Source organism: Hippocampus comes, unplaced genomic scaffold (assembly GCF_001891065.2).
Source record: "Hippocampus comes isolate QL1 unplaced genomic scaffold, H_comes_QL1_v1.1 scaffold104, whole genome shotgun sequence".
In the NCBI taxonomy this organism is placed as follows: domain Eukaryota; kingdom Metazoa; phylum Chordata; class Actinopteri; order Syngnathiformes; family Syngnathidae; genus Hippocampus; species Hippocampus comes.
Genome location: NW_017806072.1, coordinates 4930168 through 4943480, shown reverse-complemented (window position 1 = coordinate 4943480; position 13313 = coordinate 4930168). Strand labels below are relative to the sequence as shown.

Below are 13313 nucleotides of genomic sequence, written 5' to 3'. Positions count from 1 at the left end.
GTTGTGACTTAAATTCCCCTTTAAGTATCATGGTATCATTTCCTTAATACTGTTTTGGGAATTCCTTTCTCTGATACCTTTGGTCAATCGCACCTCTTCAAGCCCTTTTGGTGCACTAGGCTTTGGATGGCAGTGGATTAAACAACAAGTTGTTTCATTCTACATCCATCCATTTGTAGTTTTCACAAGTATCTTACTACTTTGGAGTGTTGCATTGTGGGGATCAATACTCCTGAAGTCGAACTAAGAGTTGAGTAATTGAGATAAGGTTGTAGCAGAGTTTCCTGTAAATTGTCTTCAGCAGTGAGGCACATTTGTTTCAGGAGCACCAGTACTTCATGGTTCCGACAACGTAATTCTTTACTCTTGCACTCGGCCTTGATCAAGCTCCGAACCATCTTAACCACAAAGTGAAACCTTCCACATTTTTTTTGTTTTTTTTACATTACAGTAGCAGCCAAAGAAATTTATTGATGAACTCAGTCTTGCAACTTGTCACTTCCACTTTCGTTTTACATTTTAGTAGCAACCAAAGAAAGCATTGATGAACTCAGTCTTATTGCTGTGAATGCAGCTTTAATACACCAGTTTTACACCAACGGTGTCAATGTCGCACTCATTTTTACTTTGTAAAATAAGGATTTGATGGGTGTGTTTAGGTTATGCTGAAAAACCAGGGATGCCCCCCCCCCACCAAAAAAAAAAAAAAATGGAAATGTTGACCTTACTTGCTGTGCAGACTGACCCTTGGGTCCATCTCACTGATTGTCTATAATGATCCATATGTCCTCTCTCACCCTTTCCAACTGCTGTTGTTCTGAGAATACATTTTTATCTGTGAGCAGGCCTGTGTGCCCTATAACCCATTTCCTTGCAGCACAGGAGGATATTTAAGCATGTGTCGCATTGCTTATGAGGTGCCACATGGACACATCTCACCCTTTGCGCTTTGAGGATCCAGCGCAAATCAAAATCCACCCAACGTATATAATATCTTACCTCCGCAGCCGTAAATAGTTTTAATGTGACACTCGCATCAGTGGCGGGTTCTGGAAATTTGAGCTCTGAGTGGCATCGCTTCCGTTGCAGTTGCAATTCTATCCATATGACATGGGCTTAAAGTAATCTTTCACTTCCTACTGTACATAAAAAGACACGACTCATTTCCCCTTCCCATCTTGGAGTCACTAACTTAAGTTGTTTAGCCGAAGGAGAGTGTCTTAAATTAAAAACTGATCTAAGTTTTACATTTATAAAGGTTTCCACCTTCTCTGCAACTGTCGATGTTTGGTTTCATAACCTCATGAGTGTGCAAAGATATCAGTTATATTGCATGGTCACTTGTGGTACATCTACAGATTTTTACACCAAATTCTTCTTCAAAACAAGTAGTCGAGCGAGAGAATGGATTCTATTTTGAGGTTAGCGTTTCACCCCATTTCGGAACACTTTTTTTTTTTCTTCACTACACTGTTTACAATCTGTGATTGGGAAATCAAATTTACTGTTTTGCTTTATATTTTGATAACACATCACCCAGAACCAGATCAGACCCATGCAAGCATGTAAGAAGAGATGTCAGAGTAAACAGGGGCACAAACATAATATTGACTTTTGGCTCTTTTTTTTTTCTTGCCAGTGCAAAGTACATATTAACACAAAACCATTTGTATTAAAGAATTGCATTGTTTGTTCTGTAAATAAAATTTGAAAATTAGGCCAGCAACTGGCGAGTTTAGGTACAATAAATGCCATTCATTCCATTAAAAAGAGTGGATTTCTTTTTTTATTTGTTTTTATTTAATTTGTCTTTCATTTTAATGATGGCTATTGTTGAAAAAAATAATTTTCATGAAAAGTCATTGGCCACATTTTCTTTACACGAACATGCCATCATTATCAATGTTGTAAAGCTCATACATCTTGTGAACAACATACACATGATAATATATGGAAAACATTGAGTGTCAACGGAATCTAGAATGTGGCAGTGAAAGAGGAAGCCGGCACACTTTTCAAGGGCGCCTCTGTCAGCTTTCAGAGGCGCTAGGCCAGAAAATTAATAGTCAAAGCTTGCATTCAGAGAATCACCCTTGCATTTGCCAATGAACTGGATGAGATTCATAATGCTGCTGCTCCTTTTTTTACATAGAGAGCTCTGCATAGAGCTGAACCCTTCCACTCCTTTGATCAGCATCAGGGGCACTCTGTCACTCTTGATTCATCCTCGACTCTATTTTGGGATTCATGTACGGTTCCCTTAGGCACGTCACCGCCATTTGACCTCTTTGCGACAGCCTGTGTTGACCCAGACATTACTGATACTGGGCTGCATTACAATGTCAAGTGACGATTCGGCTCTAAATGCTAATGCAGTATAATGATGTCGAAGTAAGCACACTTTGCTTGTAAAGTCACATGTGTGTCCCCTTTTGTATCGCACAACTCTGATAGACGTGCCTTTTTTAATTAAGTTTAGATCTGAGCTTGGCCACAAGACTTAGTGCTGTGAATGAATGAATATTTATTAATACGAGAAAAAAAAGGTCAACAGACAAAAATTTTACGAACAAATGTGAACTTTTAAATACAATTAGATTGTACCGATTTGAAAAGTTATTCGATGCATCCAGTCAGAATCACATGCCAAATGTTAGGGCCCCCATGTGTAAAACATCACATTTTTAAGCACTAACCTTTTCATTGTAATTCCCAGTAAAGACCATTTAACACCCAATATCTGATCTTTGTGGCATCTGTGATCCTCCTAGCTGCAGAGATCTTCACAGCCTGCTGCTGTCATCATGACATCACCCCGCTGCTCTTGCTTTCCTGCAGGGACCAAATTTTCATAGATGGGCCCTTTTATGCCTTCACAGTTGGCTTAGAAAGTCATGAAGTCATGAATTCTTAATTAACACCCTTTCCAGGCAGCATGACTGATGTTTTTGTTGCGAATGATCTCAGAATGATTTGAAAAATGTCAGCACTCACAGACCAACATCATATCATTGGGTAATTGTATATAGTAGTGTAAAAAGCTAAACTATAACTAGACATAAATACCACGGTATGACCATTTTATGGCATAATAATTTTGTGTATTTTTATCTTGTGTCCTCTTGCTTCTCTCAAAACTGAATAAAGGTCAATGAGGTCTATTTCCACTCACACAAACATGCTTGCCAAACAGTCTGTAGGATCCAAAGGCTGGGATGTTGCGCGTGCGGAAACCCTTTTTAGTTTTAATCCCCTCCTTACATCGGCCTTGATCATACATCCATCGCAGGATCACATGCTGTTAAATGTCATTTGTAAATCTGCGGCTCTGATATGGTTTCACAATAACTCTGTAAAGCGATACAGCAGTAATTCCTTTTGTAATCTGAGCCATGACCATACAAGGAGCTGCTAATTATCACTGCAGAGGACATCAGTTACATTCCTTCACACTGTGACACATTTATTGGTGTTTCAAAAAAATTTTTTTTTCAAAAAAATATTATTATTGATGCATTATCATTTGACTGATTGACGGCATGTTATTTTTGGGAGGCTTGGGAGATATGCTGGAGCCGTTTGTGTGATGCTTAGATGATCTTGAATTCAATTATCTCGCAAAACCACTTATTGGGGACTGAGTTTCTGACCTTGTCATTGGGGCAGAGAGAGCGAGAGAGAGAGAGGGGGAGGGCGGAGAGAGAAAGAGATTTACTGTAAATGCAAATTGAAAACAAATTCAATCACTTGAACAACACAACACTACCAAACATGGCAGCAAATGTGGCTAATAAATCAATCTACAAATACCATGCCGGCGCATATTTTTGTCAAACATTACAAAGAGATGGCGCAAATGTACAGCACTTGTGAAAGTTGTCCAAGTCATTTCACCATAAAGGTTTCTGGGAGTCGATTCATCTCTTCGCACATAATTCTTCTTTTACCACAGTTGTCTGTCCAGAACAAGTCAAAGGAAGATGGCAAATACACACACAGTGAATTAATCTTTTAATACCAGCCCTGTCAAAGGATTACACAGCCCACGTCTACAGAGCTGCACTGACAGGTTGTGTGAAAGGGAGGGGTTTGAACTCCAAACATTATAAAAGATTTGGGAATATTTTTAACAACAATAGTTTTTTCCATATAATTCATAAAACATTTTTTTAAATGCCAGGGTTTTTTTTTGAAGATTAGCTACTCATTCCTCTCTGCATTTGTGTATATACTAGGACAGTATTCAGTTACAGTTCTTGTCTTGTGCTTCTTATCTTGCAGCTGTATTGTTTAACTCTATATTTTGTATTTAACAAAACAGTCCCCTCAACTCAACTGTTTTTTTTTTTTTTTTAAGAGCATTTTAAAAAACCACCGCTGTGTACTTCGTGCTGGACATGGAGCAAAAATAATCCATTCAACAACAGGACTCCCGTGACCACTGGCAACATATACTGCTCTCCCAAACTGGTCACCCTATGCGCCATATTGTGCTGGGCTTGTGAAGTGTCACACATGTCCTGCAGTTCCCTGCATTCAGTGTTAGTTGGCCTTTCTAAAAAATGAAATAAAAAATAAAGAGGGAAAAAAATGGCCTCGGGAAAATCTTGTTGCATTTCATGCAAATGGAGTTGCGGTGGCCATTGGGAACATAAAGTAAATCTGCATTATCCTGTTCAGGATCAGATCTTGATTCTATCCCAGCTGACTTTGTGTGAAAGATCTGAACTGATTAGTAGTCACTCACAGGGCACATGGAGAGAGTGAGACCACCATTTACATGCACAGCCACACTGTCACTGAGTAGGAACTGAATCCAGGCTACCTGCGCTGAAGTCAGGGCAGTGCATTACAAGACCATCAGTGGCTTGTGTTCAAAACTAAACCACTCAATTACCGGTGGGTGCAGTGATAGTGCTCGATGTTTCTCTCTGCTCCCGTGTCAACTCAATAAATACACCCCATGTTGCAGGATATTTTAAGTGTTTTCTTCCACGTTGATGCTTTTCTTCTTTATGCAAAGCGACCAAGCAGGCTTTATTTATCAAACTTAGTCTTTTTGTTCCTCTTCCCCGCTGGACAATGTAACCGCAAATGTAGCGGCATGACTATTAAAGCTGCGAGTTAGTCACGTGTAAAATTACATTTTTCATTAAGTGCTGATGAATTATAGAATGCAGCTCTTGCCACCTTAATAAGGTCGATTATTTTTAGCTCCAATAAAACGCCGAAACTGAACTGTGCAACAGTAAAATAAATATATGATATTTTGATAAATTCATCATCCCGCCAATGAGGTAATTTGTGTTGTCTTTGACTGAAGTTATGCTATGTTGTGTCACCTGTTGTATTAACATTGCAAGACATTTTTTTTATATTATTGGCACACGTCTTCCCACAATTTCCTGTGTCAAGGTTATACTGTGAGTGAATGCTCAGACTGTCACAGTTCATGGACGAACTGAATAATGATTGTGTCTACGTTTGTGGGAACCAAACAAAAATTCGTAACAAAAATATTTATTAATTAGAAAGCGCACCGACAAAGTAAACACAGAAATTGCTGGTCACAAGGTGCCAGGAAAAACAAGGCATAGACAAAAGGCACTCGCAAAAGGCGCTTGCAAAAGGCAAGGTAAGAATATAAACGAAAGTCCAATTACACGAAAAACAAAACAAGAGCGGGATCAAGGACAAAATTGTGTCAATACTGACAAACGAGGCACTAGAGAGCAAAAACGACGATGACGGGATCGAGAGGTCTAGAAAACACCACAAGCATGAGCAGCAAACAAGGTCAATATCCTGACAGAGACTTGACACTTAGGCAGTCATGCAATTATTGGCTAACTGATAAAACATTGGCAGCAGGTGTGCATGCTGGAGGGAAGGCCCTCCTTTGCCCCCTGCTGGAGACTCACAAGAACAGAATCATGACACACACCAATCACGGTCCTTTGAAGAACTATTTGCAGGACCTCTAAAGAAAAAAGTGGCATGATACTGAACATTCACCATTTTTTATTCAACGAAGACCAAATAACCAGGCTAAATAAACACTTTTCTGGATTTTTTTTTTTTTTTGCTTTTCTCTTGACTGTCTTCAACAAGAGACCTTTTTCCCCTGCCTGTAAAATCCGGCATTTTCCACACCTGTTTTCCCTTCGACACATAAAAGGACTGGAGGGGTGAAGTCATCGCGTGAATATAACGCCTTTTCACGTAGTATCACAGCCGTAACAGAGGTAGAACAGTGTTTGTATGGGAGTGCTGGAAAGGTGATATCGCTTGATACAACTGTTGTTATCCTGTTCTCTGCTCCACTCTTGACTTCTGTGTGATTCCTTTTTCTTTCCTTCTGTGGCCTCAATTGCTCAGTGTCACCTGCAGACCACTGTTACTCGAGTCTCAATTTGCTCTTCTCTCATCTCGCCCTGCTGTATACATGAAGCAGCAATGCACAACATATTGTGTATGATGATTGGAGTAGATTCATGATTCTGTGCCAGGTTCAGGAGGGAAATGACTGCAGAAGTATCCTTCAGGCTGCTTGTGGAGTCTGCAACACGAATACTTAGAGCCCCACTGAGCTCTGATAGATGAGTGAAACTAGAAAGAGCTGCACATGTATTCGCCATTCACCACATACCTAATGGCCCTGCGAGCTCGCCAGTCGAAAAAAAAAACAAACTTGTAAATTGATTTTTATTGAAGTGGTTATATTTCACCCTAATCATATACTGTCACAGTTTTTTGCATGTGTGTAAATAAAATGAAAAAAACCCAACGATTTGCCAGAAGAAAATTAAGATTCAGTGACAATTAGGGAGTCACGCCACTGATTGATTAGCTTTTGTCAATAAAGCCATACTGTTTCAATAAAAAGCTATTGAAACAATCTGACACAAATATTTCCTCAGTCGCTAAAAACATTTGAGTGAATACGTCCCTTCAAGTGCCTTGATACTGTTTTGAACTGTGAAATATTTTCAATAATATACTGGACTACGTTTAATGTTTTTTCATTTACTGTGTTTTATACTTTGTGTCATTTAAATTCATACTCCAGGGTTTGTTTGGTGTAAAGTCCACCATTATTGCCCAAACTACTTTATCTCTCTCGTATAGCCATTATGCAAGCGCTCCCATTAATTCCCGTATTTTATTTTATTTTATTTATTTCAACTGTGATACACAAGAGGGTTGTATTAGGATGTCATTGGCAACTGTGTTTTACTGGATTTTTTTTAAAACTGTTGTGTTGAAATTATCTCTTCTTGTGACTGGAGATTGAGCTGGCCAGCGACACATTGAAGACCAATAACATTCATTTGAATATTACATCCAATAATGCAGTTTTTTTTGTTTTTGTTTTTTTTTTTGTTTTTTTTTTTTTTTAGCAAGTGATGCAAGCAGGAGAGTGATCACCGTGATCTTTCTGCCCCTTTTAGCTTTAATTCTCCAATTGGCTACTGCTAGGACATATTTGGGGATGCACCTTAGATTGGAGGGTGAGGTCGATTTTAAATCAAAGCCCAGTATTATCTTGTCAGTTTAGTGCGTGACTCACCGGCACTATCGAGTATTTGACCCTGACTACTCCTTGGAGAGTGCTCAGCATCTCTAAGTTGCTACTTCCTTTTGATTCGTTGGGTGGAAATTCCAAAGCCAGCTCATTGCCAGTAAATTGCATCCCCTTACATGGATGTGGGCAGTGCTGTAATGAAGAACACAGACACACTGCAAACCGCAGCTGTAGTTCTTCAACCCTAACCCACATCAGAGAGCTGCCCAATATTCCAGCCAGTTTTGCAAAATGGCAAATAAATTACCATCTGCCAAATGAATCGTAGTAAATTTATAACAACAGCAGTCGAAAAATATTTAAACTGAATATAAATCTTGGCGAATTCTACTTGGATGTGTGCACTCTGCCCCCAACTCTAACGCACCAGACACCAGCCATATAACTGTGAGGCACGTCATGTCCTCTTTTAGTTTTTAATCACTGTTGAATTCATCCCTGACTTCTCATGTCCCCTGACAGTATAAATTGCTGAACATGTATAGTCAAAGCAAACACAGCGATGAGCTTATTAAAGACACTGGGAGTGGAGAGGTGGAGCTTGGATCTGCCTTCAGCTGCCGCATTGGCTGTCTGCTCAGCAGTGGGGAGGGATTGCAAGAGGGAGAGAGAGGGAGAGACTCGCAGAAGGGTAGGGAGTGCAGTGCTCTCGCTGGGAAACAGGCCATACCCGTTAGTCGCGTCTCGAGTACCACATCAGTGTGGCTGCAGCTACCGGGAGACCAGAGCACCGGCAGTGCGGGTGACAGAGCTGCTGATCGCAGCGCGCTACTCTCGAGCAGACAAGCGTGCTTACAAAAGCACGGGAAGCAACGGTGGGAAAACAAATTGCACACTTTGCAGAAGAGAAGCTGAAGAGAGTGTCAGTGAGAGAAAAGTTACCGGGTCAGCAGGAGTGGAAGCGGAGCATCTGAGACCACTTGCCACTGGGAAGATATCAAGCGAGGATCTAGAGAAAAGATATTTTGTCTCAAGACATGAGTAATACTCTGAACGGGAGCATCAAGCATAGCTACTTAAGCCAGACATCATCAGCAAGCCGAAGCAGTACAGCTCCACTCACTTCGTCACCGGACTCTTTCACACTCAAATTACTCGGCTCAGCTGTGTGATTTGGGGTGGATGTAATTTGATTTTTATCTGTGTCTTCTTCATCTATATTTCTGCTTGGGAAGCAGTGGGGACTCGTAGGGCACTGTCCTGTCACCTCTGAGACTATGTTAGACTGTGCATCAGGGAGATCGTCATCAGCAGCAGCAGCCTTAGAGCATGGAGAAGTCCAGCAGTGAGGAGTCAGCTATTCATCGTAGCCCTTCAGTAGAAAGCTGTGACTCTGATTTCCCCCAAGCCTCCACGTCCGGCCGCCCATTCGGTGGCCGCGGATTCACTGCCGGTGCTTTCTACGGCTCCACGGGGCCACGTAAAAACACACAGCAGGGTCAGGCTGCAACAGCAGCAGCTGAGGCCGGCGCAGGAGACAAGAGCAACAACAAGTACAGCTCACCCAAAGGGAGCAAGTACGTGGTCTTTTACCTGGATCTATCCTTTGTGTTCCTTTTAGAATTCAAGAAGTTTAACATGGCAAGAGGCTGCCTCTGCTGTTTGAAGTATTTGATGTTCGTCTTCAATCTCATCTTCTGGGTAAGTGCCTCGATACTTCATCTCATCGCTCAGCCAAGTAAATAGCAAACGTGATCAAAAGTTGACAGAGTACGGCACCATCTGTATTACACGTCAAGGTTGTTACTTCTCAACGGTATGCTTAAAGAGGGAAGGCCATGTAGTCAGTGCAATCATGCGTTTCTAATTATTACATCAGAGGGTCCGTGCCTGTTTTTTGGAGTGCAGGTTTCTATTCTTGGATGTCATGACACAAGCAGTGGCATTGCACCAGCTCTTCTTTTGTATGTGGCCAGAGGAGGGAAGGGAAGGGGAGTGGGGTGGATTATGGTGGCATCGAGGATGAGAGTTCAATGGTGTCAATTTCAGGTTGGTTGCATATTTTTATGTTTAAAAAAAATAACAACGTTTGAGCCAAGTTCGGCAACATAACAGCTGAGGTCGAACGCAACACTTTGAAATTGTTCTTTTACAGTGATGATTTGTGTATCTTGTCATTACTCCATTATTACATGTGTTTGCTCTTTAAGAAAAGTTAATGATCTAAGAGTGCGCTGAAAGCATAGCATGCAAAGTAATTGACTTCAGAAAAACAAAAACAAATAAGTGTGTGCCAGGCTCCACTGCGTGGCTAAGCATGGGCGTCTTTTGTAAAACTGGGAATCCCCCTGAATGTTTACAGAGTGGATTATAAGGCTTATGGGTTATTGGGCCAGCCTTTTGTGTGAATGCAGCCAAGATTGAGGTATAAAAACATTGCTTATCCATATCAACCGCGGCCCACCATGCCACTGGCCTATAAGCCGATTCTAACTGGGACACACTGGAAGCTTTCGAGATCATTAGCCAGAGCCCAGCTGTGAACAGGTCAGCATTGAAAAATCACACACGTACGCATTCATCACACAAACCAACAACTATCTCTTTGCCTGCTTCCTTAAAAAAAAAAAAAGTAAGGACAGGGCTGCACATTGATAGACTCGGGGGCTGCGAAGAGCAGTGCTATGTGCTGCTTCAGGGCAAGTTGCAGTATCTATATCATCCTCGTATCATTACTCATTTCACAGAGAGAAGAACCAAGTAATTGGCAGAGACGAGCAAAATGTCTTGGGGGGGCTCCTCACTGCACACGGCCTTGATGTAACTGTTAGTGCAGGAGAATGAGGAGGCTCTGAGAGGCTTAGCTGATGGGGATTCTTTCAATCTGACATTGATTTACCTTGATTCTGCATTTCTTGTGAACTCTGTATATGTGTACTACAAGTTCTCAGGCTTTGACATGTCTCGAATTACAGTAGGGGAATTTAACATTGTCATTATGCAAAAAGAGCGAACGTACTGAGGGAACCAGACTCAAACTTAATGACTAATAAGGTTGGCCAAAATAATCAATACATTGGCTGTCATGAATTTGGCTGAATGTGTGAACTTGATTAAGTAAGTCGGCAAAATGAACTTAATTTTTTTGGCTAAAACCAGCACAGATGCTCTTGACTCAATATTGAACAATTGGCAACCTTAAGAAGAGCGACATGACCTCAGTTGTTAGAATTTCAAATACTCAACGCATATGCATCAGAATAAAAACCCATCAGGGACAGTTCCTTCCTATCCCCAAACATCAAACATTTTTCGAGATAAAATTGATTGTTAATTTCTCCCATAGTGGATAGCGGAACATCATTGTGTAGTCTTCTCTCGTCTTTTTCCCACGTGAGCTCTTCATCAGGACATACTGTACATGACACTTCAGTTTAAGGATTTTATCTGTTCAACAGCAACAACTTGATAAACTAATAAAGTGGACCAAGCCATGCTTGTAAACGGTAGTTCAGGTGATTGATAGTCCCACTGACCACAGAAGCCATGCCGAAGATGACAATCTAATGCAATTGACTTTCTGGGTTTGGGTAAACTCCAGCATATCATTATGAAATGTGTGTCAATGCCATTCGCCTCACCGGTCTGTCTACTACAAAACAAAATCCAATTAAGTTGGGATATCACCTTAAACAAACAAAAATAAAATGATTTACAAATCGTGTTCAACGCCTGGAAGACTGAGAAAGTTGGGAAACACTTATCAAAGACCAGCTTGAACATTAAATATTTTGTCTTTGTAGTGTATTCAACGAAATATCAGTTGAACATGATTTGCAAATCACTGTATTCTCTTTTTGATTTCATCTATGATTTTTTTTATTAACACAACGTCCCAACTTCATTGGAATTGGGCTTGTACAACAAAAAAACATTCCTGTGCTTACTCAGCCACTGTAGCGCAATTCTAACATGTGCAGCTAATTCATTTGCCAGCATAATGCGAAATGTGTGTTGTGAAACTTGAATGGAATGATAATTTGAATGTGATGGCAAAATGGTAAATAGTATTCAAGCATAAATAAAATATAATAGCATACCATCCCGAGTGACGGGTAGGGGTGAAACTGCATGAAGCGATTAAAAAGTCATCTTTCAAGAGAGACAGCTGTAAGAAGCCAACAAGCCTACTTTTCAGTATTTTTTCAGATCCAAATAAGGGATTAGGTCTCCACTGAGTTTGAGCTGAGTCAAACAATGTTGATGTAGCTCTTTTCTGTCCCGAGCCATATTACTGGGAAAGCAGCAAAACTCAAGAGTCCTCCAAACTAAAACATTGACCACAGTGTTCGAGGCTGGTAAGGCTGACCAAGTATGGACTTGATATATTCGAAACATGGTGAATTTCCATACTACCCACACTTCATTTTTATTCTTCAGTTTAAAATAACTTGAAATGAGTCGACGAGTCCTGGCTTCCTCCTGTGATGGCTTCATCTTTTTCAGTGAGATACTGTGTCCTCGATTAATTGTGATTAAAAATGAATCCATGGATTAAAAAGTGCAAGTGATCAGAGCTGTGAGCAAAGACCTCACATTTAGACAGACTCTGCATTACAAAAACATAATTCCGTTTCCTGTGTGTGTCAGTTCAGGCTCATTGTGCACATTTAACAGAAGCAGCCACGGTGTACGACTATAAGTCAACCTTTAGCAGCCTTCTCCAGGGGCAGTCTCAGGGGATTTGCTTGATGGCATTTATTTCCACGGGTCTCTCGAAAGCTCAATTTGAGCTTAACCCCCTTTCTGTGGCAAGATTTCAGCACTGCTGCACTCCCTTTAGCACAATAGTCAGAAAATAAGCTTGTTTGTTGGTCAAAGTCACTTGCTGCCTTCAAAAGCAAAGCTTCTCATGCGTTTTAGCTTCTGCACACCATTCGGTGGCTGTGTGCTGTCCACTGCCCCACACAAGCCCTATGGTGCAATAACTGAATTCATACCACAGTAATTTTCTTTTAATGAGCATCCACTACTCATACAGTATTTACTTACTTCTTCATGGATTGATATTAATGCTTTCGTTCCACTCTGGGTCCATTTTAACATCAGTTTAATCAGTGTCCTGAGGGGAAAGTAATTAAGTGATGTTGGGTCACTCTGCAGCTCGTGGTTGTTAAGTCTCCTTTGCTGGCGACAGGAAGACTGGTATTTTGGATTGTGGTGTAGAGACGTGCCCAGGAGAAGGTTAGTGAGCCTGTGGGTTGCTGCAAATCACTTCGGGGTCATTCGGGATCCTTAAGCATTCAGGACAGAGGGTGGGCAGTATGGTGACGCTCCTGAGACTGGGATGTACCTTTGACACTCTCAAACTCACAATGATGCTGCAGCTGGTAAACAGATTGGCCATTAAAGTTCTGAATTCTCATCTCAGGTCTGAGAAGGGAATATTGCACATTTGCTGACCAAACACGACGGTTTCCTCTTTGTGGACCAACATGCATGTTGTTGGAAACACACACACACACACACACACACACACACACACACACACACACACACACACACACACACACACACACTTGGAAAATGCACTCATCATCTGCACGCGGTCCACTTTAGCAGGCTTCCAATGGTAACTTGAAGCACGAGGTAAACAGAGGCAGGCGCTCCAGGCATCCCCATCCATGTGCTCATCCTCAGACCCCAGCAGTTGTTCATGACCATCTGGCTCCTCTTTCTTAGAAGGGATTAGAGGAGTCTGAGCTGTAGGGGTAGTTTCGGGCAGATT

At 41.2% G+C, this 13313-nt stretch overlaps 1 protein-coding gene across 2 annotated transcripts in view; it reads left to right on the top strand.

The window, feature by feature from the left end:
• Positions 1-13313, top strand: part of tspan9a (tetraspanin 9a) — a 179904-nt gene that overhangs the window by 91212 nt on the left and 75379 nt on the right. Inside the window, exon 3 of one of the 2 annotated variants that reach the window (XM_019894180.1) lies at positions 9147-9226. In XM_019894180.1, the coding sequence (XP_019749739.1) occupies positions 9164-9226 (63 nt within the window). In that variant the 5' untranslated portion in view covers positions 9147-9163. Of the gene's footprint in view, positions 1-8164; positions 9227-13313 lie in introns of those variants that run through there. The other variant, XM_019894179.1, reaches the window with a different exon arrangement.